This window comes from Somniosus microcephalus, chromosome 27, assembly GCF_052327205.1.
Source record: "Somniosus microcephalus isolate GS21.2 chromosome 27, FLI_Smic_1.0, whole genome shotgun sequence".
NCBI classification, from domain to species: Eukaryota; Metazoa; Chordata; class Chondrichthyes; order Squaliformes; family Somniosidae; genus Somniosus; species Somniosus microcephalus.
The window spans coordinates 16,866,174-16,893,134 of record NC_141013.1 but is presented as its reverse complement, the minus strand read 5'-3'; the positions used below and the strand labels follow the sequence as shown (position 1 = coordinate 16,893,134).

The window sequence follows — 26,961 nt, the reverse complement described above, 5'->3', positions numbered from 1 at the left end:
TGTGTACCTTCAAAGAAAACATGTCCATCACCCTAAACCACCAGCCTGGAGTTTGCACTGGTAGATTGAAGCCATTTAAGTGGTTATTGATCGGAACTGAGTCTCTCTTATTTAGTTTAAAAAGCTGTAAAATGGAAAATTTCACAAGCTATTAGACTTTGATTTTTAAATGTAATTCTTATGTCCGGATACAAGAGGCAAAAGGGCAATGGACTAACAAATTACAGGCAGAGATAAAAGGCCTTTACAGAATATGTGTTCGTCTATGGGAAACCTGTGACTTAGTCATTGGTCCCAGCACAAGGTCTCCGGGTCTTTCTAGGTCCTTGTCAACCACCAGCGTCACATTGTGAGCCATTGGGGTGAACCTGGTGTGTGCCAGTAGCACAAAACGGGCTCATAGTGAATTGGCAGCCCATTTTACTCCATGCCTGATTTCTTTTGAGGAAATAAAATTATATGTGGTGTAAAATGGACTGTCGATCTGCTATGAGCTCCTTTTACGTTACTGGTGTATACCAATTTCACCCCCGTGGTCTTTATGGCAGCTGCCTGTGGCTGTACACTGTTCTGTTAAAGAGGCAAATCTCTTTGGTTTGGATCTGATTGTGAGTCTGAGAAAGGCAGTGTTGTTAATGCACTGCATCACCTGGCCCCTATCAGAAAGGCAAAACTTTCATTCATCTGTAGGTGAAGGTTGGAACCCATGTCCCAAAGAAAAAAAGAGCAATTTAATGCTACTTTATATAATATATTAAATATATTATATGATTGAATAATATTAAGTAATATGAAACAGATCATGTGCAACTCGGATTTAATACCCAAGCTCTCCCAAAATATTGCCTGCATTCTTCATTCTGGCAGGGTGGAGAAGCATTTATCAATACTTTACAGAAGAATTGCTCTCTGTAACCTCAGCTTCCCTTTTCAATTGACTCATCTGTTAATGGATGGCTGGTTCTTTTCATGTTTCATTTCTTTTACCAAGTAGTCAGCAAGGAGTGCAAAAAGAAAGTCTGTAGACAGCAATGTCATCACCTCCAGTATTGTGGAATGAGAATGCTGAAAGTCCATCACAAGCCAATATATCTTCTGCAGCAAAAGGGAGAGATGTAGAGTACTGGAGAGGGAGAAAATGCTAACATACCAGTGGAAAATACTAATACACCAGTAAGAAGCACTAACAAACTGGTAGGAAGTACTAACAGATTGGTAGAAAATACTAATGGATTAATAGAAAGCGCTAACAAGAACTAAGTGATCAGTAAAAATGTTACTGATTCAGGACTGAGATGAGGAGAAATTTCTTCACTCAGAGGGTGGTGAATCTTTGGAATTCTCTACCCCAGAGGGCTGTGGAGGCTCAATCGTTGAGTATAATCAAGGCTTAGATCAATAGATTTTTGGATATTAAGGGAATCAAGGGATATGGGGATAGTGCAGGAAAGTGGAGTTGAGGTCAAAGATCAGCCATGATCTTATTGAATGGTGGAGCAGGCTCGAAGGGCCGAATGTCCCACTCCTGCTTCTATTTCTTATCTTCTTATGTTAACAGATCTATAGAAGGCACCGTGGCGACACGCCACCACTGGACATAATCCGCTCACAGCGGCATGGACAGTTTAAGCAGACGCCCCCAGCCGGGGGCCCTTTCCTCCAGCAACTTGTTTCCCGCAGGGACAGGCTGCTGGGAGCACTCCCTGCCTGGGGAGTATTTAAGTGGATGCGCGGGCTTTTCCAGTTTCCCTTTGCCATGAGGTAGAATAAAAGCAGTAGTGTTTTACTAGCTCTGGTCTCGACTCCCACGTTTGCCGCGGTATCTCAACACTGGTGACCCCGACGCTCAGGACAAATCCTAAGCTAGCATGGCGGAAACAAACGCAGTCACGGTGAAACCTGGCCGAAGCCTGGTTTGTTCAAGCTGAGTCCAGATTCCGGCTGAAACACATTACAGTCGACGCCACAAAGTACAACTACCTCGTCTCCTCTCTCACCTACGCCACAGTCCCCAAGGTTTGGGCAGCGCTGCAGGATCCACCACCGGAAGGCAAGTACGAACATCTGAAGGCTGCGCTCCTTAAAAAATTTCAAACGTCCTCTTGCCAGCACAACTGCCAACTCCTTGACCTCCCCGGCCTTGGTGACACTTCACCCTCGGATCTGCTTTCCCACATGCTGTCCCTCTCGGACGACAAAAACACCGGCGCCCTCTTTCGCACGCTTTTCATTTGGCAGCTCCCCGCCAGCATCCGCCCGCTCATTGTGGAGTCTGGCTCCACGGACCTGAATGACATTGCCGAAAAGGCCGACCGGCTGCTCTCTGCACAGTCCGCTCGCGACGTCGCGCCCGACCTCAAGGCAGCGACCACGCGGGCTTCCCGGCCCACTAGGCCCGACTGCCCTACCATTCCGGGTCACTGCTACCACACCCGTTTTGGCGCTAGGGCCCAACGCTGCACGCCACCGTGTACTTTCAAACCCCCCCCCCCGCACCGGCCCCCGCGATGGCCGCGGGGCAAAAGGGGCCTCTACTGTACGTCACCGACGACAGAACCAACCGGCGATTTCTGTGCGACACAGGGGCCCAGCACAGCATCACCCCCGCCTCCGCCCTCGAAATCCAACGCGGCACACGGGGTATCACGCTGGCCGCAGCCAATGGCTCTGACATCCGCACATATGGCACCCGCATGGTCACGCTCGACCTCGCGGGCCGCCGCTACCGCTGGGAGTTCCTCACAGCCAAGGTCCTCTGCCCACTCATCGGCGCCGACTTCCTATGCGCCCACGGCCTCCTTGTCGACATTCCGAGGCACCGCCTCGTCGACATCAACACCATGGCCCCCATCCCCGGCGCATTCACCCCGGCCCGTTCGGCCGGCCTGACGACCTACTGCCTCGCCAGAGCCACGGACGACTACTCGGCACTCCTAGCCGAGTTTCCCGCCCTCACTAACCCGACCTTTTCGGCCAAAGCCGCCAAACACGGTGTGGAGCACTATATCCCCACCACCGGCCCCCCAGTTTCTGCCCACGCCCGCAGACTCAACCCGGCCAAGCTGGAAATCGCGCGGGCCGAGTTCACCACCATGGAACAACTCGGCATCATCCGCCGCTCCAGCAGCCCTTGGGCCTCACCCCTCCACATCGCCCCCAAGCCTGGCGGAGGCTGGCGCCCTTGCGGGGACTACCGCCGCCTCACCGACGCCACCACCCCCGACCGATACCCGGTGCCACACATCCAGGACTTCTCGGCCTGACTGGCCGGATGAACCATCTTTTCCAAGGTCGACCTGGTGCGCGGTTACCACCAAGTCCCCGTATACCCCGCGGACATCCCCAAAACGGCCGTCATCACCCCATTCGGCCTGTTCGAGTTCCTGAGGATGCCCTTCGGCCTCAAGAATGCAGCCCAGGCTTTCCAGCGCCTTATGGACTCAGTCCTCCGGGACCTGAACTTCCTATTCGTCTATCTAGACGACATTCTCGTGGCCAGCTCCTCCAAACAGGAACACCTCAAACATCCTGTTCGGGCGCCTAGCCCAACACGGGCTCATCCTCAGCCCGGCGAAGTGCCAATTCGGCCTAACCGAGATCGATTTTCTCAGTCACCACATCACCCCTGCTGGGGCCGTCCCCCTGCCCAACAAGGTGCAGGCCGTCCAGCAATTCCCCCGTCCCACAACCATCAAGGGCCTCCAGGAGTTCCTCGGGATGGTGAACTTCTACAACACTGTTGCCTCACAGCGCCAGGGACCCGGGTTCGAATCCGGCCTCGGGCGACTGTCTGTGTGGAGTTTGCACATTCTCCCTGTGTTTGCGTGGGTTTTCTCGGGTGCTCCGGTTTCCTCCCACAGTCCAAAGATGTGCGGGTTAGGTTGATTGGCTATGATAAATTGACCCTTAGTGTTAGGGGGATTAAATACATGGGGTTACGGGGATAGGGTGGGATATGTGTTGGTGTAGGGGTTATGGGGATCGGGTGGGATATGTGTCGGTGCAGGCTCGATGGGCCGAAATGGCCTCTATCTGCACTGTGGGGTTTCTGTGATTTCTGTGAACAGGTTCATCCCCAGAGCTGCAGCCCTCATGAAGCCCCTATACGACTCTCTACGCGGTAAATCCGGCAAGATGGCCGTAGCCTGGACCATTGACACGTCAGCCGCCTTCGACGCCACCAAAAACGCGCTCACCGACGCCACCCTGCTCGCGCACCCGAGGGCCGATGCCCGGGTCGCGCTCACCACCGACGCCTCCGACCACGCGGTCGGAGCCGTGTTCGAGCAGTGGGTCAATGGCGCGTGGCAGCCACTTGCCTTCTACAGCCGCCAACTGCGCCCCCCGGAGGTCAAATACTCCACTTTCGACCGCGAGCTTCTCGCGCTCCACCTGTCAGTCCGCCATTTCAGGTTCCTCCTGGAAGGCCGCCCCTTCACCGCGTACGTGGACCACAAGCCGCTCACATACGCGATGGCCAAGCACACCGAACCCTGGTCCGCTAGGCAGCAACGCCAGTTCGCGGCCGTGTCCGAGTTTACTACGGACATCCAGCATGTCTCCGGTAGAGACAACGTTGTCGCCGACTGCCTTTCCCGTCCCGCCATCTGCGCGAATCACCTCGTGGTCGACTACACGCAACTAGCAGCGGCCCAGCTCACGGGCCCAGACCTCCTCTCGGCAGCTACCAGCCTGCCAGGGCTACGCCTAGCCAAGGTCGCGCACGGGCCCGAAGCCACGGCAGTCACTTGCGACGTCTCACTCGGCCAACCCAGGCCGGTTGTCCCTGCAACCTGGCGCCGCCGCATCTTCGACGCGCTCCACGGGCTCTCCCACCCGGGTTCCCGCACATCTGTCAAACTCCTCTCCCAGCGCTTCGTCTGGCGCGGCCTCAGCAAAGATGTTCGAACTTGGGCCACCTCCTGCCTCGCCTGCCAACGGGCTAAGGTACAGCTGCACACAAAAGCACCCCTGGGAGACTTCGAGGTACCCAGCCGCCGCTTCGACCACGTACACGTCGACATCGTCGGTCCTCTGCCGCCATCGCAAGGCCAAACTTATCTCCTCACGATGGTCGACCGCTACACACGCTGGCCTGAGGCAGTGCCGCTGACCTCCACCACCACAGCCGACATCGCCAGGGCGTTCGTTAACACCTGGGTTGCGAGGTTCGGCGTACCGGCCAACATAACCTCCGACAGAGGCGCCCAGTTCACCTCCGAACTCTGGACGGCCACAGCACGCAACCTCGGGGTGACGCTCCACCGAACCACGGCGTACCACCCGCAGGCCAACGGGCTTTGTGAACACTTCCACAGGTCACTCAAGGCCTCACTCCGCGCCGGCCTGCAGGACAGTACCTGGACTGACCGCCTACCGTGGGTGCTACTAGGCCTGCGCACCGCGGTCAAGGAAGACCTCCAGTCCTCGGCAGCAGAGTTAGTCTACGGACAACCGCTGCGCGTCCCAGGCGAATTTCTTCCGGAGGCTACCATGCCTTGGTCGGCCGAACAGCAGCGGCTCAACACTTTCTCTTCCGCTCAGCAGTTCGCCCCACTTCCGGTCAACCGACACGGCGAACTCGCACCTCACGTCCCACCAAATTTACAGCAGGCGCGCTTCGTCTTCGTGCGACATGACGCGCACCGCGGGTCCCTGCGACCCCCGTACGACGGACCGTACGAAGTACTACAAACCGGGGACAAGGTTTTCAAGCTGCGACTCAGCGACAGGTTCGACACAGTCTCCATCGACCGGCTCAAACCAGCACACACAAAACCAGGGGAACAGGTCCCCGTGGCCCGGCCTCCAACTAGAGGCCATCCCGCCAGCAAGCCAGCACAGCCGGCGGCGAACCGCCCGGCCCCACCAACTAGACCGGCGACCACTCAGAGCCGCTGCGGCAGAACCATCAGACCACCGTCATGACTCGTCCACTCCTCCTAAGTGGATTCTGGGGGGAGCTCTGTGGCGACACGCCACCACTGGACATAATCCGCTCACGGCGGCACGGACAGTTTAAGCAGACGCCCCCAGCCGGGGGCCCTTTCCTCCAGCAACTTGTTCCCCGCAGGGACAGGCTGCCGGGAGCACTCCCTGTCTGGGGAGTATTTAAGTGGATGCGCGGGCTTTTCCAGTTTCTCTTTGCCATGAGGTAGAATAAAAGCAGTTGTGTTTTACTAGCTCTGGTCTTGACTCCCATGTTTGCCGCGGTATCTCAACAGCACCAACAAACTGATGGAAAGCATTAATAGACCTGTGCAGAGCACTAACAAAATGGTAGAAAGTAGTGACAGACCTTTAAAAATCAGTAACAATCAATAGAAAGTAAGAACAGGACAGTTCCCCCACTCGGAGCAGGGAGGAGCAGCGAGGAGGAGCCCGGCTTAAAAACCGGCAACCAGCGAGGCCCGAGACCACTCGGAGCAGCGAGGAGGAGCCCGGCTTAAAAACCGGTGACCAGCGAGGCCCGAGACCACTCGGAGCAGCAGGGAGGAGCAGCGAGGAGGAGCCCGGCTTAAAAACCGGCGACCAGCGAGGCCCGAGACCACTCGGAGCAGGGAGGAGCAGCGAGGAGGAGCCCGGCTTAAAAACCGGCGACCAGCGAGGCCCAAGACCACTCGGAGCAGGGAGGAGCAGCGCGGAGGAGCCCGGCTTAAAAACCGGCGACCAGTGAGGCCCGAGACCACTCGGAGCAGGGAGGAGCAGCGAGGAGGAGCCCGGCTTAAAAACTGGCGACCAGCGAGGCCCGAGACCACTCGGAGCAGGGAGGAGCAGCGAGGAGGAGCCCGGCTTAAAAACCGGCGACCAGCGAGGCCTGAGACCACTCGGAGCAGGGAGGAGCAGCGAGGAGGAGCCCGGCTTAAAAACCGGCGACCAGCGAGGCCCGAGACCACTCGGAGCAGGGAGGAGCAGCGAGGAGGAGCCCGGCTTAAAAACCGGTGACCAGCGAGGTTTGCCAACTCAGCAGCAGAGGAGAGAGGTAAAAAGTAATCAGAGTGTGACGTCACCAGGGAGCAGGTAAGTGATTGGTTGGTGAGTATTTCTCTTTTTTAAACTTTAACTCTGTAGTTTATAGTTACTAGGGTCTTTTCTGGTATAGCAGGGACTGTTGGTAGACTATACAAGCGCCTTAGCGATATCTTTAATTGGTGATAGTAAATTAATTTAAATTAATTAAAGGGAAGGTCATGCCAGGAGAGCCCAGCCCCGTGATATGCTCCTCTTGCTCCATGTGGGAATTCAGGGACACTGCCGGTGCCCCTGATGACCACGTGTGCCGGAGATGCATCCATCTGCAGCTACTAGCAGACCGCATTGAGGCACTGGAGCTGCGGGTGGATGGGTTGTTGAGCATTCACGATGCTGAGAGGGTCGTGGATAACACGTTTAGTGAGTTGGTCACACCGCAGGGTAGGGCTGCACAGGAAGAAAGGAAATGGGTGACCACCAGGCGGAACAATAGAAGCAGGCAGGTAGTGCAGGAGACCCCTGTGACCATTCCCCTCTCAAACAGGTATACCGCTTTGGATACTGTTGAGGGGGATGACTCACCAGGGGAAGGCAGCAGCAGCCAACTTCCTGGCACTGGGGGTGCTCCTGCTGCCCAGGAAGGGAGGAAAAAGAGTGGGAGAGCAATAGTGGTAGGGGATTCTATAGTAAGGGGAACAGATAGGCGTTTCTGTGGCCGTAGACGTGAATCCAGGATGGTTTGTTGCCTCCCTGGTGCCAGGGTCAAGGATGTCACTGAGCGGCTGCAGGGCATTCTGGAGGGGGAGGGTGAACAGCCAGAGGTCGTGGTCCACATTGGTACCAACGACATAGGTAAAAAGAGGGATGAGGTCCTGCAGCAAGAATTTAGGGAGCTAGGTGGAAGATTAAAGAGCAGGACCTCAAAGGTTGTAATCTCTGGATTACTCCCGGTGCCACGTGCTAGTGAGTATAGGAATAGGAAGATAGAACAGATGAATGCGTGGCTAAAGGGATGGTACAGGGGGGAGGGCTTTAGTTTCCTGGCTCACTGGGTCTGCTTCTGGGAAAGGTGGGACTTGTACAAGTCGGACGGTTTACACCTGAACCAGAGGGGGACCAATATCCTTGCGGGGAGGTTTGCTAGCACTGTTGGGGGGGGGTTTAAACTAACTTGGCAGGGGGATGGGATACAGAGTGGAGCTATAGTAGGGGGTGATTTACAGCCAAATACGGAGGAAAAAACAAGTCAGCTGGGAAGGCAGAGCAAATATGTGAAGGCAAAAGGGAATATGGCAGGGCTGGAAGGCATTTATTTTAATGCAAGGAGTCTTGCAAGTAAGGTGGATGAACTGAAGTTGTTGTTGAACACATGGGAGTACGATATTGTTGCTATCACGGAGACATGGTTGAGGGAGGGTCAGGACTGGCAGCTCAATATTCCGGGGTATAGAATCTTCAGGCGAGACAGAGGGGGGTGTAAAAGGGGAGGGGGTGTTGCAATATTAATTAAGGAGTCAATTACTGCTGTAAGGAGGGACGATATATTAGCGGGTTCCTCTAATGAGGCCATATGGGTAGAACTTAAAAACAAAAAGGGGGCAAGCACTTTGCTGAGAGTGTACTATAGGCCCCCAAACAGTCAGGGGGAGATAGAGGAACAGATATGTAGGCAAATCTCAGAGAAGTGCGAAAATAATAGGGTAATAATAGTGGGGGATTTCAACTTCCCCAATATTAATTGGGATAGTCAGAGTGTGAAAGGCTTAGAGGGTGCAGAATTCTTAAAGTGCATCCAAGAGAGCTTTTTGAGCCAACATGTAGAAAGTCCTACAAGAGAGGGGGCGGTACTGGACCTAATTCTAGGGAATGTAGCCGGGCAAGTGGTGGAAGTGTCAGTAGGAGAGCATTTTGGCGACAGTGACCATAATTCGGTGAGATTTAAGGTGGTCATGGAAAAAGACAAAGACAGCCCGGAAATAAGGGTTCTAAATTGGGGGAAGGCCGATTTTAATATGATAAGGCAGGATCTGGCCAAAGTGGACTGGGAGCAGCTACTTATAGGAAAATCCACATCAAAACAGTGGGAGACTTTCAGAAGGGAAATAGAGAGAGTACAACGCCAACATGTTCCTGTAAAGGTCAAGGGTGGGACCAACAAGCAAAGGGAACCTTGGATGACAAGGGATATATAAAAATGCATTAGGGAAAAAAGGGGGGCTTTTGGCAATTACAAAAGACTAAAGACGGAGGAAGCCCTAGAGGAGTATAAAAAGTGCAGGGGCATACTTAAAAGGGAAATTAGGAGGGCAAGGAGGGGCCATGAAATAACACTGGCGAGCAAAATAAAGGAAAATCCTAAGATGTTTTATAAGTATATTAAGGGCAAGAGGATAACCAGGGAAAGGGTTGGGCCCATTAGGGACCAAAGTGGCAATCTGTGTGTAGAGCCAGATGATGTAGGCGGGGTTTTAAATGAATTTTTTGCATCTGTGTTCACTATGAAGAAAGACGATGTAGACATAGAAATCGGGCAAGGGGACTGTGACATACTTGAACATATTAGCATCGAGAGGGAGGAGGTACTAGCGGTTTTAGCAGGCCAAAAAGTGGATAAATTCCCAGGCCCGGATGAGATGTACCCCAGGCTGTTGTGTGAGGCAAAGGAGGAGATTGCAGGGGCTCTGACACAAATTTTCAGAACCTCTCTGGCCACAGGGGATGTACCAGAGGACTGGAGAACAGCTAACGTAGTACCATTATTCAAGAAGGGTAGCAGGGATAAACCAGGGAATTACAGGCCAGTGAGCCTAACATCTGTGGTAGGGAAATTATTGGAAAAAATTCTGAGGGACAAAATTAGTCACCACTTGGAGAGGCAAGGATTAATCGGGAATAGTCAGCATGGCTTTGTCAAGGGTAAATCATGTCTGACCAATCTGATTGAATTTTTCGAGGGGGTGACTAGGTGTGTGGATGAGGGAAATGCAGTGGATGTGGTTTACATGGACTTCAGCAAAGCTTTTGACAAAGTCCCGCATAGGAGACTGGTCAAGAAGGTAAGAGCCCATGGGATCCAGGGTGCCTTGGCACGTTGGATCCTAAACTGGCTGAGTGGCAGGAGGCAGAGGGTGATGGTCGAAGGTTGCTTTTGTGACTGGAAGCCTGTGTCCAGTGGGGTACCTCAGGGATCGGTGCTGGGTCCCTTGCTGTTTGTGATCTACATAAATGATTTGGATGAGAATGTAAAAGGTATGATCAGTAAGTTCGCAGATGACATGAAAATTGGTGGGGTGGTAAATTGCGAGGAGGAAAGCCTCAGGCTACAGGACGATATAAACGGGTTGGTCAGATGGGCAGAAAAGTGGCAAATGGAATTTAACCCTGAAAAGTGCGAGGTGATGCATTTTGGACGGACAAATAAGGCAAGGGAATACACAATGAGTGGTAGGACCCTAGGAAGTACAGAGGGTCAGAGGGACCTTGGTGTACATGTACATAGATCCCTGAAGGCAGCGGAACAGGTAGATAAGGTGGTTAAAAAGGCATATGGGATACTTGCCTTCATTAGCCGAGGCATAGAATATAAGAGCAGGGAGGTTATGATGGAGCTGTACAAAACGCTGGTGAGGCCACAGCTGGAGTACTGTGTGCAGTTCTGGTTGCCTCACTATAGAAAGGATGTGATTGCTTTGGAGGGGGTGCAGAGAAGATTCACCAGGATGTTACCTGGGATGGAGCGCCTCAGCTATGAAGAAAGGCTAAACAGGCTGGGGTTGTTTTCCTTGGAGCAAAGAAGGCTGAGGGGGGACCTGATTGAGGTGTACAAAATGATGAGGGGCATCGATAGGGTGGATAAAGAGGAACTTTTCCCCTTAGTAGGGGGGTCAATAACAAGGGGGCATAGATTCAGGGTAAGGGGCAGGAGATTTAGAGGGGATTTGAGGAGGAACTTTTTCACCCAGAGGGTGGTTGGAATCTGGAACTCGCTGCCTGAAAGGGTGGTAGAGGCAGGAACCCTCACAACATTCAAGAAGCATTTGGATGAGCACTTGAAATGCCATTGCATACAAGGCTATGGACCAAATGCTGGAAAATGGGATTAGAGTGGACAGGGATTGATGGACGGCGCAGACATGATGGGCCGATGGGCCGAAGGGCCTCTTTCTGTGCTGTAAAACTCTATGACTCTATGACTCTGAGTAGAAAGCACTAACAGACCTGAAGAACTCTAACAGTGTCCATATTTGGTGCAACTCAGGGAATTCAGACCACTCCAAGAATGGATTCATGGAAATGAACAAAAAGGGAAACTGATTTTCACAGGCTACGGACTTGATTTCTGCATCTGTGCTCTTCTTTAAGCAAAGCATCCTTTTTTTGGACCTTCCACCATCTCCTCAGAATTGATGAGGGTCATTTTGCCTCTAACTCTAACCGCATCCCATGCCTGTGTCTTTTTCCCCCACCAAAGGTTTGTTCACATTGCTCCTTTACAGTGGTGACCAGTGCCGACATGACTGTTCTGCACCATACGCTTATCCAATCATTGATCATAAAAATTGCATGATCCACGCCCAGATGAAAAACCGGCTACTTTATTTGTTCCCACTAATGAGGTCACACTCTCAGAAATTGAATGTTTACAAGCTCTACGTTTGCACAATTAAATTACCAGGTTACATATTGAGATGAAATATATAATGGGATGGCAGGAATGACGTATGAAGAGAGATTGGGTCGAGTGGGCTTACACTCGCTGGAGTTTCGAAGAATGAGAGGGGATCTCATTGAAACTTATAAAATTCTAACAGGACTAGACAGACTAGATGCAGGAAGGATGTTCCCGATGACGGGGGAGTCCAGAACCAGGGGTCACAATCTAAGGATAAGGGGTAAGCCATTTAGGACAGAGATGAGGAGGAATTTCTTCACCCAGAGAATGGTGAACCTGTGGAATTCTCTACCACAAAAGACAGTTGAGGCCAATTCATTAAATATATTCAAGAAGGAGTTGGTTATATTTCTTAAGGCTAAAGGGATCAAGGGATATGGGGAGAAGGCAGGGACAGGGTACTGAGTTTGGATGATCAGCCATGATCTCATTGAATGGCAGAGCAGGCTCGAGGGGCCGAATGGCCTACTCCTGTTCCTATCTTCTATGTTTCTATGTTTCCATAATTTCTCCCATTTTTCACCAACAGAGGAAAGTGTGGTTCCAGAACAAAAGGAAGACATAATAATTACAAACCCATATAGATTCTTGTTTATTCAGTTCTAACGACTGTGGGCAATGCTTGGAGTTCAGCCACAACACGGTTATTTTACAAAATGTGAAATTGCAGGATATGTGGCCCGGATTGTGCAGTCAGCAACAAATGAACAGTGCCAGCCATTCATTACACTTACACTTGCCCACAGACTTTCTGTGAGCTCTGCACTGCGATTTGCGGTTATTAGAGAGTCGACAGGGGATCTGGGACCTGTGTGAACAGGGAAGCAACTGTGTATTTCTTTAACCAATCAGATTAAAGAATACTTACTGAGAACGCAGGGCTGGATTTTGTCAATGGGGGCACGTTGGGGGCGGGACTGCTGGTTGTCGGGTTTCAGTCCCGCCCTCAACGGCGTCTGGCCAACCCACGCTATTTTTCCTTGATTGACCTTGTTAAGCCCGCCCTGCGGACTTAGCTGGCCAATTAAGGGAAAGCCGGTGACAGAGGACGTCAGCATATGACGTTTCATCTGTCAAAAATTTTTGACAGATGAATTGTCAGCGTTTGACAGCTTTGAGAAGCTGTCAAACACTGACAATCTCTGTTCTAAGGTGAGTCATTGTACTGAAGACTCACCAAACCTCTTTCCTCAGCAGAAATCAGATGGCTGCTGAGAATGCAGCAGCCATTCTGCCATCTCTGCCGTTGAGATGAAAAGCCTCTGGATCCTCAAGGGTTGAAGCCTGCAGGAAGAAGCAAAAGTAAGTAAACTTTTTCTAACACTTTACACTCACCTCTCATATTTACCTCTCCACGCTTGCACTCATCACTCACCTCCACAGCGGATTTTTCGATCCCTCTCGCCCCCGCAGACCCACTGCTTGCCTCGCTGACCCTGGCGAGGTTCGCAGCTGTCGGGTACCCCGCACTTGCAGGGGTAAAATGGGGATAATCCTCTTAACTGCCTACCTGTTAACAGGCAGTTAATTGGCTGTAATCCCCTTCCCGCCTCGAGGAGACGGGTCCCTGCGCGAATTGGGGACCCGCCTCCCACGAAGATGGCACGGAGGCGGGTTGGGAGCGGTTCGGTACCCGCTCCCAGTTTCTGCCATTTTCCCGGCAGTCCCGCCTCCATACCCGCCTCCCCAGGGCTGGCAAAATAAACCAGGAAGTGTAAGTTCGAATATTTAATTCAATGTTAAATCTGGTACAGAAAGTGAAATAAAGAAAGGGAAAGAAAGATGGGATTAAAAGAGAGAGATAAAAGTGACAGAAAGAAAAAGTTAAATCAAATTATTTAAAATTTTATTATTTTAAATCTCCAACAATAATTAAAATCTGATGGAATGAGACTCCACACTTGTAAAAGTAAATTTTCAGTGCCAGAGAGGTTGTTTGGCAGTAATTAAGACTAACACCATTATGACTCTATGGGGGAAAAATTCGGTGGTCAGCGCCTCCCGTTAGCGCCTCTGGGGGGCGCTAATGTGGCGGTAGGAACTTAGCACCCAAGCGTGGCAATTTTAGCGCCATTCGCGAAATTGACCAGTCATTTTGTAGCGGCATTAAACACTATCGCCACGATCTCCTGCGCCCACAGATCGTGACGTCAATCAAGCGTGCAACGCCCCGGTAGCGCCCCGGACCAGATATTGAGTCACGCCCCCTGCCTTAGCATCTGCCACTAGGAATGACAGGTAGAGGGGAACGTTTTCACATCGGGGAGGGGCTGGGGGAGCGCTATTTAAAGGTGGGCGCTTCCTGCCTTTTCTTGTCGGCAACATTTTTGGTACACACAGGTTGAGAGGGAGAGAGACGTCTGGAAAGATTTAACGCTGTCCTAAGGAGTTTTGGCCCTCAGCACCACTTTTGAGGATCCTAAGCTCCGAGCTCTTTCTCTGGGCCTATCCATTAGTGCTTCCAACACAATTGCTTTTGAGGTCTCTCCAGGCCAAGATTCAAGGCTGCAATGAGCAGGGAGTGGCTGGCCAGCAAGATGGCCTCCCCCTTTAAGAACTGGACGGCGCCAGCCTGTCTGGCTTCCATGGTAACAGACATCGCTTGAGCTTCGGTAGCGTTCTGAGGTAGCGCCTCGCTCCCCGACGTTTGCGCCTTAAGAGAGGTGTGTAGTGCCTCCAGGGGCGATAGAGGCGAATTTTGCAGTCAGAGACGATAATTAGCGGCGGGCGCTAAACTTTGCGCCTGGCTGATATTATCGCCCCAAAATGGGCGACACCCAATTTTCCCCCTGATGACTCTGTAAACTTGCAGGGCTACGGAGATAGAGCGGGGGAATGGGACTGACTAGATTGCTCTACAGAGAGCCGGCACGAACCCGATGGGCCGAATGGCCTCCTTCTGTGCCGTTATGACTCTAGGGGCTAATAATTGAGTAGTGCCCCATTTGGGGCGCTAACTTCGCCAGGGAGCAACTTTTAGCGCCCTGGAAAAATTAGCGTCCCCGCGCCGGAACTTGAGTGGCTGCACCCCAAGAGGGAAACGGGGCGCTACTGGGGCGCTGTGAGTCAATACGCGGTGCTGCGGCACGTCACGCCACGGTATTGCAGGCCTTCCTCCCCTTCTTAAAGGGGATGGGGCCTTGCGCAGCGCGACCCGGGGCCCAGCTGGGCCCCCACGGATCAGGAGTGCCGGCAAAAGAGCCCGGCACTCAAGAGAAGTGCCGGGCTCTTGGCGCGCAGCCGGCACTCCGGGGGGGGAGGGGGTGGCATTCAGGAGGCCAGGGACGGGAGCGCAGGCAGGTGCTGGCAGGCGGCCAGCAACAAAAATGGCCGCCCCGTACCTCGTCATTAAATTGCGCCTCGCCGGCCGCAGGTAGGCCCCCCCCGACCCCGTCGGACATAGCATCTGGCGGTAAGTCAGGGGCACTCCCGAAGATCGCGGCCAGGGCGTGAACGGGGCGCTGCGCACGCCGATAATGTCAACGCTAACCTCCCTGAATTTCGTGGGAGGCATTGGCGGCGCCGCGCCCGGGCGCTAGTTGCTTTGCACCCCGTTAGCGCCCTCTTAGGGCTAACGGGAGGCGCAAAGCAACCCAATTTTTCCCCCCATGACTCTATTAAAAATTCACTTACAATTGAATGGACAAGCCCTAACTTTTTCTGGCGTGTCTAGTGGGTATCTCATGGGTAAGTACCTCAAATTCACACCCTCCATGTATGTGAATGCCAATTCTCTCAGCGAGATACTATTAGAACGAAGTTTGTGGAGGAGCAGGGCAACTTGGACAGCAACTTCCTGATTTCCGCGTTTAACTGCGCATGTGTGGACGCTGGAAGTTGCTGTTCGATTTACTCCTTAATAACGGTGAGTGCTGATAGCGTCCCATGGGGCACTTCTTACTGATGAACAAATGCACTGCAGCTCGAAATACATTAAGGAGAATGTGAAAGCAGCAAAAAAGTGTTAAATTGTGCCATAAATATACAACACAGTAACTGAAAAATTATTTTTGCCAATAGGGTTTCCAGATTGGAACCAGGGAGCTGGAAGAAATGGGAGCTAAGTTTTGTACAGGGCTCCTGAAGCTAAAGAAAGATGCATTGTTATGTAGCAAGCAGCTGATATCCCAAGATACCGCTCTACTTGATTTTGATAATGAGCTCCAGAATGATAGATACATTTCACACAGGTAAGTGGAGGCTGATTGTTTGTTAGTTGGATAGTTATGGAATGATTTGTAGTGTCCACTCTCAGTTTAGAGAGATAACTGACAGGAGTTTTTCAGTAACCTAAGGATGGGCCAAGACTCATAGTGCAGGACACCATCAAGACTGAATAGAGTAGGAGAGAAGATGAGATAAGTCAGGAAGCAGTGATAAGATGTGTTCAAGCTAGGGTTTTAGATTGTATGGGGAAGGGAAGATCAAGGGAGTTTTGAGGTCCTGAGAAAGAATGATGTGAAGTAAGAGATGGTCCAGGGCCCAAGACGAACATAGTCCAAAGGTCTGGCAAAGCTCAGCCAGCCCTCTTCCCACACACACTAGAATCGGTAACCTGTACTATAGTGGAGTTGGCCCTCTGCCCATATGCACAATGGTATCAGTCGTGTGCAGTTTGTTAGAGCCAGCTCTCTCCCCAAACACATGTAATGCAATCTGTAAGCTGCACTATGTTGGAGCCAAACCTCTTCCACACACGATACAAGCAGTAACCCACAGTATGTCCGAGTCGGCTTATTCCCATACATCAGTGTTGTCCAATACATGTGGCTACTTGGGAATTCAGATGTGGCTTATTATATTTTTGGTTATTAAGTAAAAATGGAGTAATAGACACCGTCATTGGGCTATTGATTTCAATACTCATATTCACACGGCTATGCATGCACACGTTAACCTTTTTGTGCGTTTGTTGATAAAATGGTAAGATGAAAAGTAGAGTGCGAGAATTTTTGTGTGTGCTTTACTTCCTTGGTTCCTGCATATCGGTTATTTGCTAAAATGGTGTGTAACACGGGTGAACACGCCGGACTTCAGCCCCATGGAAACACCAACAACATTGCATGGATAGGGGAGCTGTCATCATGGTCAGCCCAACCAATCAGAATAACCGCTCTCGGCCAGCAGAGGAAAACAACCCCAACCAATAATGAACAGCTGAAACAGGGCCATCATGGCAAAGGACAAGTAGGACAATGGTGTTCTGGATAGAGAGCAGGGATGGGTCTGGATAGAGAGCAGGGACGGGTCTGGATAGAGAGCAGGGACGGGTCTGGGTAGAGAGCAGAGACGGGTCTGGATAGAGAGCAGGGACGGGTCTGGATAGAGAGCAGGGACGGGTCTGGATAGAGAGCAGGGACGGGTCTGGATAGCGAGCAGGAGCGGGTCTGGATAGAGAACAGGGACAGGTCTGGATAGAGAGTAGGGACGGGTCTGGATAGAGAGCAGGGACGGGTCTGGATGGATAGAAGGAGCAGGTCTGGATGAATGAAGGAGTGAGTCTGGATGGAGAGAAGGAGTGAGTCTGGATGGAGATAAGGAGCAGGTCTGGATGGAGAGAAGGAGTGAGTCTGGATGGAGAGAAGGAGTGAGTCTGGATGGAGAGCAGGAACAGATCTGGATGGAGAGAAGGAGCAGGTCTGGATGGAGAGAATCACAGAATCACAGAATCTACAGTGCAGATAGAGGCCATTTCGGCCCATCGAGCCTGCACTGACACATATCCCACCCTATCCCCGTAACCCCACGTATTTCATCCCCTAACACTAAGGGTCAATTTATCATAGCCAAATCAACCTAACCTGCACATCTTTGGACTGTGGGAGGAAACCGGAGCACCCGGAGGAAACCCACGCAGACACAGGGAGAATGTGCAAACTCCACACAGACAGTCGCCCGAGGCCAGATTTGAACCCGGGTCCCTGGTGCTGTGAGGCAAGAAGGAGCAGGTCTGATGGAGAGAAAGAGCAGGTCTGGATGGAGAGAAGGAACGGGTCTGGATGGAGAGAAGGAACGGGTCTGGATGGAGAGCGGGGTGGGTCTGGATGGAGAGCGGGGTGGGTCTGGATGGAGAGCGGGGTGGGTCTGGATGGAGAGCGGGGTGGGTCTAGCGTGTCTCGTTGTGCGAGTCAACATTCTCAGCTATCACATTTATGAAGTCAAAGTACCGCTCGCAACAGCTGGGCAAAAACCAAGAAGCTTCACTTGTTGTGTTGTGTCTGATAAATTCATGCCAGAATTCCAAATTTTGGTGAAAGGGAAAGACTGCAAAGTTTCACATTTAATAATGGTAGGTTTACATTTGAAGTACAAGTACCTGTGCTGCATGCGGCATTTTCTACTTGTGCATGTGGCTAACTGGGGTCGCCGTAGACACACCTGTGGCTAGTCAGCGGTTTCTATTGGACAACACTTCCACACATGATGCAATCTGTAACCTGTAGTATCAGAGTCGGTGCTCTCCCACACGCAACGGAATTACCATCCTGTGAGTACGTGACAATGATTAGGTTGTTTACAGGAAGGTGCAGTGAGTTGATGGATGCTGCACAGTTAATTTCTGATGATTACTGCAGAGAATTTTGTTTACATGGGTCCCGATGCTGTCACGGATGTTGCTGCATTGTTTTACATTGTGTTGTGTTTGTAACCTGTGTGTAGAGACAGAGCAGCGGAAACACTGATTAATCTCTACTCATCTGAATCAACAGGGCAAGTGACATCACAAAGCAATTTAAATAGAACATATCACAGCCAAACAGCAGCACCACGAGCACTGACTTCAGCATTTGGCACCCGATGAGGCACAGCAAATGTAATGTAATCAGGAATTCGAGATTGGCTCCTTGCTGGAACTTGTTGCTCATGGCAGTGGTGGGAAGCATCTGAAGGGAGCAAATAAATTATTGTTCGAGTACGACAGAAAAAAAACCAAACAGTTTTAAGGGAACCCACGTCTGCTCTAAAGCCTAGATTTTCTAAACAGCATAATTTTAAGCAAAAACAGCAAATGCTAGAACCATTCAGCAGGACAGGCAGCATTGTTGGAGAGTAAAAGGTAGAGTTAATGTTTCAGGACAGCATTTTCTGTTATTATTTCAGATTGCCGGCATCTGTACTATTTCACTTTTAGCATTATTTTATGGCCTAACTTTTAATGGTCCACTGTTTAAGGATAAGGGCCAATCTTGGCTGGACATTGCCCATTCTAAGGGCCAGTCTTGGCTGGACATTGCCCATTCTAAGGGCCAGTCCTGGCTGGACATTGCCCATTCTAAGGGCCAGTCCTGGCTGGACATTGCCCATTCTAAGGGCCAGCCTTGGCTGGACATTGCCCATTCTAAGGGCCAGTCTTGGCTGTACATTGCCCATTCTAAGGGCCAGTTCTGACTGGAAATTGCCCACTCTGGAGACCATCACCTTCTCCTTTTACTTGCAATTATGTCATGTTTTGTAATTCATCTTTATTTTAGCCTTAGAAGACTGGATATGTTACCTTGCAGTTTCTTAACTGGACTGCTCATAGTTATATACACATCTTGCAGTTGGATTTAATGGTTTGACTTACAGTCAGAGTGAGAGAACATGTTTATTACCTCACGTATTCCTGGTGCAGATGTTAGCACTTACATAAATTAAAAAGTCCTTCTTGATCAAACTATTGGTTTATTCTTTAAAGAGCTTGATTGCAGCCAGTGCAAGAGACCCAGTGTAAGTTCCGGTCCTGGGTAAAGGTTGTCCGCTGTAAGGACTGGCCCTGGGTAGAGGTTGTCCGCTGTAAGGACCGGCCCTGGGTAGAGGTTGTCCGCTGTAAGGACCGGCCCTGGGTAGAGGTTGTCCGCTGTAAGGACTGGCCCTGGGTAGAGGTTGTCCGCTGTAAGGACCGGCCCTGGGTAGAGGTTGTCCGCTGTAAGGACCGGCCCTGGGTAGAGGTTGTCCGCTGTAAGGACCGGCCCTGGGTAGAGGTTGTCCGCTGTAAGGACCGGCCCTGGGTAGAGGTTGTCCGCTGTAAGGACTGGCCCTGGGTAGAGGTTGTCCGCTGTAAGGACTGGCCCTGGGTAGAAGTTGTCCACTGTAAGGACCGGCCCTGGGTAGAGGTTATCCGCTGTGAGGACCGGCCCTGGGTGGAAGTTGTCAGCTGTAAGGACTGGCACTGGGTAGAGGTTGTCCACTCGAAGGGCAACCAGAAATCATTGCCCAGAAGCCAATCCGCAGTGCAGTGGAGTCTCCTGCATCTGATCTGCTGCTATACCTAGCACGGTGGCATAGTGGTTAGCACTGTTGCCTCACAGCGCCAGGGACCCGGGTTCGAATCCGGCCTCGGGCGACTGTCTGTGTGGAGTTTGCACATTCTCCCCGTGTTTGCGTGGGTTTCCTCCGGGTGCTCCGGTTTCCTCCCACAGTCCAAAGATGTGTGGGTTAGGTTGATTGGCTATGATAAATTGACCCTTAGTGTTAGGGGGATTAAATACGTTGGGTTACGGGGATAGGGTGGGATATGTGTTGGTGTGGGGGTTACGGGGATCGGGTGGGATATGTGTCGGTGCAGGCTCGATGGGCCGAAATGGCCTCTATCTGCACTGTGGGGTTTCTGTGACTTCTGTGACCTTGGACTAATGACAATTCTGCTGCTGAATATGCGCAGGAAGCAACAATGTCAGTTTGGAAATGAGGCCAGAGTGACATCACCACACCTCCTGCCTCATTTTCCTGGATCTCAATTTGGCAGACATCTCGACTAAGCTGCAGCCACAGATAGTGAACCTTACTGTCTGGGCCCACAGTCCCTTCAGGATCTGAGAAGGAGCTGGGAGCAATGTTTTGGAGACTGAAAACAAGTAGCTTTTTTCCATCCACGCGAAGCACAGCATATTGATGGCTGGAAGCTTTCGGCCTTCAGCTTTTGGACAACGGCCAGAAGGCCCTGCAGCTGATGATCATTACTGCTGCTGGAAGTCTAGTCTGACTTTCCTCCCCTGATTCTGGGTGTAGGGCCCTGCCGTGGGCTGGGCCTGCATTATGGCAACATCAGGCCTATAGCAAGAAATGCAGGTAGGTTCAAGTCAGGCCATGTGTCCTTTGGGCGTGCTCCACTGACTTTTACAGGCGGGTGGTTGCGGGGGTGGGTAGAGGAGAAACTTGAATATAGGGGGTATGATTAAGAAGTTTGCAGATGATACTAAAATCGGCTGTGTGGTTGACACTGAAGAAGGAAGCTGTAAACTGCAGAAAGATATCAATAAATTGGTCAGGTGGGCAGAACAGTGGCAAATGGAATTCAATCTGGAGAAGTGTGAGGTAATGCATTTGGGGAGGGCTAACAAGGAAAGGGAATACACATTAAATGGTAGGACACTGAGTAGTGTAGAGGAACAAAGGGACCTTGGAGTGCATGTCCACAGATCCCTGAAGGTAGCGGGCCAGGTAGATAAGGTGGTTAAGAAGGCATACGGAATGCTTGCCTTTATTAGCCGTGGCATAGAATACAAGAGATGGGGGGGGGGGGGGTAATGCTTCAACTGTATAAAACACTAGTTAGGCCTCAGCTAGAGTACTGCGTACAGTTCTGGTCACCACATTACAGGAAAGATGTGATTGCACTAGAGAGGGTACAGAGGAGATTTACAAGGATGTTGCTGGGAGTAGAGAATCTTAGCTATGAGGAAAGACTGGATAGGCTGGGTCTGTTTTCCTTGGAACAGAGGAGGCTGAGGGGAGACCTTATTGAGGTGTATAAAATTATGGGGGGGCCCAGATAAAGTGGATAGAAAGGACCTATTTCCCTTAGCAGAGGGGTCAGAAACCAGGGGGCACAGATTTAAAGTAATTGGTGGAAGGTTTAGAGTGGATTTGAGGGGAAATGTCTTCACCCAGAGGGTTGTGGGGGTCTGGAACTCACTGCCTGAAAGGGTGGTAGAGGCAGGAACCCTAACCACATTTAAAAAGTACTTGGATGTGCACTTGGGATGCTCTAACCCACAGGGCTACGGACCGAGAGCTGGGAAGTGGGATTAGGCTGGATAGCTCTTTGTTGGCTGGTGCGGACACGATGGGCCGAAATGGCCTCCTTCCGTGCTGTAACTTTTTATGATTCTACTGTGAGAAGCAAATACTCACTGAAGTTTCATTGATTTCAGTATGTGGATACTTAATTTACAAACTTAACCCGTATTGATTCAAGCGTCTCTTCCTTCATTTGGGCATCAAAACCATATTTAGCACTTGCAGTAACTTGGTGCAGTCTGATTGTCGTGAAGGTGTAGCGGTAGATTTTAACCCAGCCCACTCAGCATTAAGGGGGTGAACATGTCGATAAAATGGTGGAGGGGGGACAGGTTTGTGCTCCTGACACATTCCCGCCATTGTAAATTGCCTTATAACAGCCTCCACTTGCGTTGTGCTGGGGACCGTTTCCTTGGTGCAGCGTTCAGCTCCCACCCCCGATTCCCGCTCCCAGCCCGCCAGCCCTGACATCATTCCCACGGGCTTCGGTTTGCGCACAGATTTGAAACATTTAAATGAGGCCTGGCAGTTAAATTCGCTTCCGTCATGACCTCCAGCTGCACCACCCACTTCAGGTCCTCACACACCAATCCCGCCCCGAGTTAAAATTAAACCCGTAAACTCGGCAGAGACGCATGAATGTACAGCAAGTGCACATCTGAGTTGTTTTCAGTGATTAATGCTACATGGCAGTATTTGCTAAGGTGTACAACTCTGTGAATCAGTACCGTAGTACAATAAGGGAAATTTTCCAACATGTGCTTCAAGAAACATAGAACAATAGGAGCAGGAATAGGCCATTCAGCCCTTCAAGCCTGCTCCACCATTCAATGTGTTCATGGCTGATCCTCTACCTCAATACCGTATTCCTGCTCTTTCCCCTACCCCTTGATGCCTTTTGCGTCTAGAAATCTATCTCCTTCTTAAATATATTCAGTGACTTGGCCTCCACAGCCTTCTGTGGTAGAGAATTCCACAGGTTCACCACCCTCTGAGCGAAGACATTTCTCCTCATCTCAGTCCTAAATGTCCTACCCCCTATCCTGAGACTGTGACCCCTCGTTCTAGACCCCCCAGCCAGGGGAAACATCCTCCCTGCATCCAGTCTGTCTAGCCCTGTCAGAATTTTATACGTTTCAATGAGATCCCCTCTCATTCTTCTAAACTCTAGTGAATACAGGCCTAGTCGACCCAATCTCTCCTCATACGACAGTCCTGCCATCCCAGGAATCAGTCTGGTGAACCTTCGCTGCACTCCCTCTATGGCAAGTATATCCTTTCTTAGGTAAGGAGACCAAAACGGCACACACTACTCCAGGTGTAGTCTCACCAAGTCCCTGTATAACTGTAGTAAGACATCCTTGCTCCTGTACTCAAATCCTCTTGCAATGAAGGCCAACATACCATTTGTCTTCCTAACTGCTTGCTGCACCTGCATGTTTGCTTTCAGTGGCTGGTATACAAGGACATGAACATTTCTGAATCTATCACCATTTAAATAATACTCAGCCTTTCTGTTTTTCCTACCGAAGTGGATAACTTCACATTTATCCACGTTATACTGCATCTGCCATGTATTTGCCCACTCACTCAACTTGTCTAAATCGCCTTGAAGCCTCTTTGCATCCTCCTCACAACTCACAATCTAGAGGGGAGTCGCGCCCGCTGGGAGCACGTATCAGATACTCTGGCATGCATTGCTTGTGCTTTTCGGATTATCTGAGATTTTCGATATGCGCTCTCAGGGGTGATACTCTCTGCCAGAAGTTAGAAAATTACCACTAATGTATTAAAAAAGAAAGCAATAACAATCGAAGTGCTGACAGCATGATTTACCGTGTGTGGCCCCAGGAGGAGTTTGCCCCACATCTATGCCTTACTATGCTGAGAGGCTAGGGTTTTTTCTGCAAAGAAAATAACATATCAAGTCCAGCACATCAAGCTGCAGCTCCACACAGCCAGTGGGCTTTGAGCCAAAGATAATGGCCCGTATTTTCCGATGCCTACGGGTGTGTACACGCTGTGTACGCACCCGTAGGGACATTGGAAATACCGGTTTCAGGTGTGCGAAGCACATGCGCTGAAAACCGGCATTTCCAATCTGTCAAGAATCCTCTTGACAGATTGGACGCCTGCCCTGGAGAAGGGCCTCTGCGGGGGGGGGGGGGGGAGTTCCGCTTTCTGCAGAACCTCTGCCCGCTGAAAACCCTTAGAAATCTTACGCATAAGGCCTGCTTTTACCATAAGAGTTGAAAAAAAGTTTAAAAAAAAAAAAAGTTTCATTCATTTATAATTTTAAAATACTTTTAAAAAAGGTAAGTTTATTTTTAGCCTTGTAAAAAGCTTTATTTTTTTCAAAAAATTAAATTTTTGTTTAAAATATTTAATTTATTGTAATTTTAATTCATTTTAAAAATGTGATGGTTTAAAATTTTTTTTTTAAATGTTTTAGTGTCTTTTTGGGATGATCTCCATTCATATATTTGACAGGTCTATCTGTCAAAAGTATGAAGGGGGATTTCCTTCTCCTATTGGCTGGACTGGCCCACGTGATCCCAGGGACGCCTGCGAACTGCCTGCGCCCCTGGGATGCGTGGGCCCTGCGCATTTCGAGTTTGGAGAGGCCCAGGAGTGGAAGTGTCCGGACCTCGGGAGCCCTCAGGTAAGTCCGTAGATTTTTTTCCGATAGGAGGCCTCCGCACGCAGGAAGCCTCCGGTCAGAAATTATGGGCCGAAGTGCAGGGGCCATGTGCAGCAGTGGGGATCGGGTTGGATGTCCCAATAAATCCTGGAGGGTCTATTTTCCTGCCCTTAGCAAGAGTTTTCTTTTTCTCCACTTTCATTATTTTTTGTGCCAGTACTTTAACAAAAGGGGGGGGGAGAAAATCACCTTATAAAGGAATTTATGAAAGTTTTTCTAATGGTTTACAAGATTTGGTAAACATTATTTGAATCTGTGGCAATAATCAAGTCAGTGGGGGCAATACACGAAGATGTCTATACATTAAAAACAAAAATAAATAGCAATAAGTTGCCAGAGAAGAAGTCAGTCTTGGTGCAATACAAAAGATGCATACGCTCCAATGTTATGTGTCATGATGCTGAGCTTGTTGGCAGCTCTGCCTGCCTGTCTCCCTGTCTCCCTGTCTGTCTGTCTATCAGATCCCGCTTTCCCTCTGTCTCTATATTTTTGTCTGTCGCTCAGTTTGTGCCTTCCAGCTAGGCCCGAGTCATTTTTAAGGGTCGGGCCTCATTTGCTTACTACCAGCGAGTTGTGAGGGCAAAACTCGTGCTCACAGGCAGCTTGCCAATCGATCGAGGGGGAGGCAAGAATTCAGCGGCTCCGATGTGGAGCCTTTTAAGGACCGCTGGTTAGGCCGCTCAATGTCGGGCACCAACGGGTGAACCTTGCACGATGCACACTGCCCACTGGCATCGCAAAATGGCAACGGGGTCTTATGTAAATTATAGGATTCCAATTAGCATATTATAAGTGGTCTCCCACCTGAAACAGGCGGGAGCCAGGGCCGCCCTAGAAAAAGGCCCACCAAATATACCAGTAACCGGAAACGGGGCAGTAAGTGTATTGCTGCCAATGTGTATTGAGGCCCTTGGAATCAGAGGCCTCAAACACAGGGCCTCGGTCTCACTTTCTCTCTCTGTCCGAAAGCCTGTCATGCAGCTTGAATTACATTAAGTTACACCCCTTTCCTTTCTTGTTTATTTTTCTCTGTGACAAAAAAACTGGTACAAATGGGGTGTCCCTTTATGATGGTGTGTTAAAGCCAAGGGTTTTGCTGGCAAAATCATTTCCTGGTTATAATCCTGTGCCTCTGAAATATTTGAAACATCCCTTTGCCAATTTATGCTCTTTTTCTCCGGACAATGCTGATTCCTGGCCGGGGACTGGTCCATAATGCAGCAACAGCCCACCAGTGCCTTGTCCAAATTTCTGTTCCTTATGTTTGAGCCCACACAGTGAATGACCGCAGGCTATTTGACAATGGACAGTTAAAAAAAAAGAAAGACTTGCATTTATATAGCGCCTTTCACGACCACCGGATGTCGCAAAGCGCTTTACAGCCACTGAAGTGATTTTGAAGTGGAGTCACTGTTGTAATGCGGGAACACACCCGTAGTCATGTAACGCTCATTTAAAACACTCCCAGTTACAGGTAAAGCGGGTTACTTAAAAGAGATTGTCACAACGTCATTGCTTCATTCTGACATCAAGCATCAGAATGTTTGGAGACTGGAGTTTTGTTTCTGAAGTTAGCAGCTGCTGGGTTGTTGAAGAACAATTGATCTGACTCAGTCAAAAGGAAGAAGCTTCAGTCATTCTGGTGCTTTATATTGTACAGTAAGCTCTTTGATACTATAATTTATTTCCCTGCTTCTTCTTTACCAATGGAGTTTTAGAATTATACTGCCTGCTAGTTCTATTGTGCAGGTAATCCCAGCTGTGCCATCTATTACCTCATTGATCACCTGCACTGACAGGAGATAAATGATATCAAAGCCATTTGCATGCAGTGAGCTGCAGAGGGATAGGGCCCCGAGTTCATTAATCAGCTGCAGGCTGCTTGAGGTGTGATCAATTTACGGGGCTGTGATTGATTTATCCGACACCTCGGTGAGTCGTGGTAATGCCAACATCTGTCTTACGCTCCGTCTTAAAGGCACAGCATTTGTTTTGCTTGTCCCGGAAAGGCTCCATCTTAAAGGGACCGACCCGTCTCCAGTCATGGCTGCAGCGTTGGCTCTGTAACTTTATTGAAATCTTTCTTTCTGATTCTTTTTGGTAATCAGGGACGGGGGTTGTACTGATATGGCTTTATTGTATGTGACGTGATCAATCACTCGAGGGTTTGGGTCCAACATATGTTAGACACAGCTTGCGGCACTAATGCAAGTCAGACGCAGCTGGTTGTGCCAGCAGAGGTTAGCTGGCGTGATATTACCAGAAGCAGAGAATTATGTTTGCCCGATCAATTGCAGTGTAATGTACTACTGCAGCCTTTCGAATTTACCAACAATTGGGAGCTATCACTGCTTGCTGGGATGGTGGTTATACTTAATGCATCATCCCATTTCCTGCTTCTATAAAGACAAGACAGCTGGTCTTATGCCCTTTGGGGAAGCTTATTTTGTCACTTCTGCGTTCAAGATGCCTTTCCTCATGCAAAAGATCCCTGTGCCTGTGTCCTGGTCACCTGTCCAAGGTCTCTATCTCCATATAACAGGAAGAGCGGGAAACACTCCGCAGGTCAGGCAGCATCGAGGAGAGGAGAAACAGAGTCAAGGTTTCGGGTCGA

The 26,961-nt window shown here is 50.3% G+C and overlaps 1 protein-coding gene across 3 annotated transcripts in view; it reads left to right on the top strand.

Annotated features, from left to right (window-relative positions):
* agbl1 (AGBL carboxypeptidase 1) overlaps positions 1-26,961 on the top strand; it is a 268,365-nt gene that overhangs the window by 184,462 nt on the left and 56,942 nt on the right. For all 3 annotated transcript variants that reach the window (XM_085968576.1, XM_085968575.1, XM_085968577.1), the window contains one exon: positions 15,665-15,834. In XM_085968576.1, the coding sequence (XP_085824702.1) occupies positions 15,665-15,834 (170 nt within the window). The remainder of the gene's footprint in view (positions 1-15,664; positions 15,835-26,961) is intronic.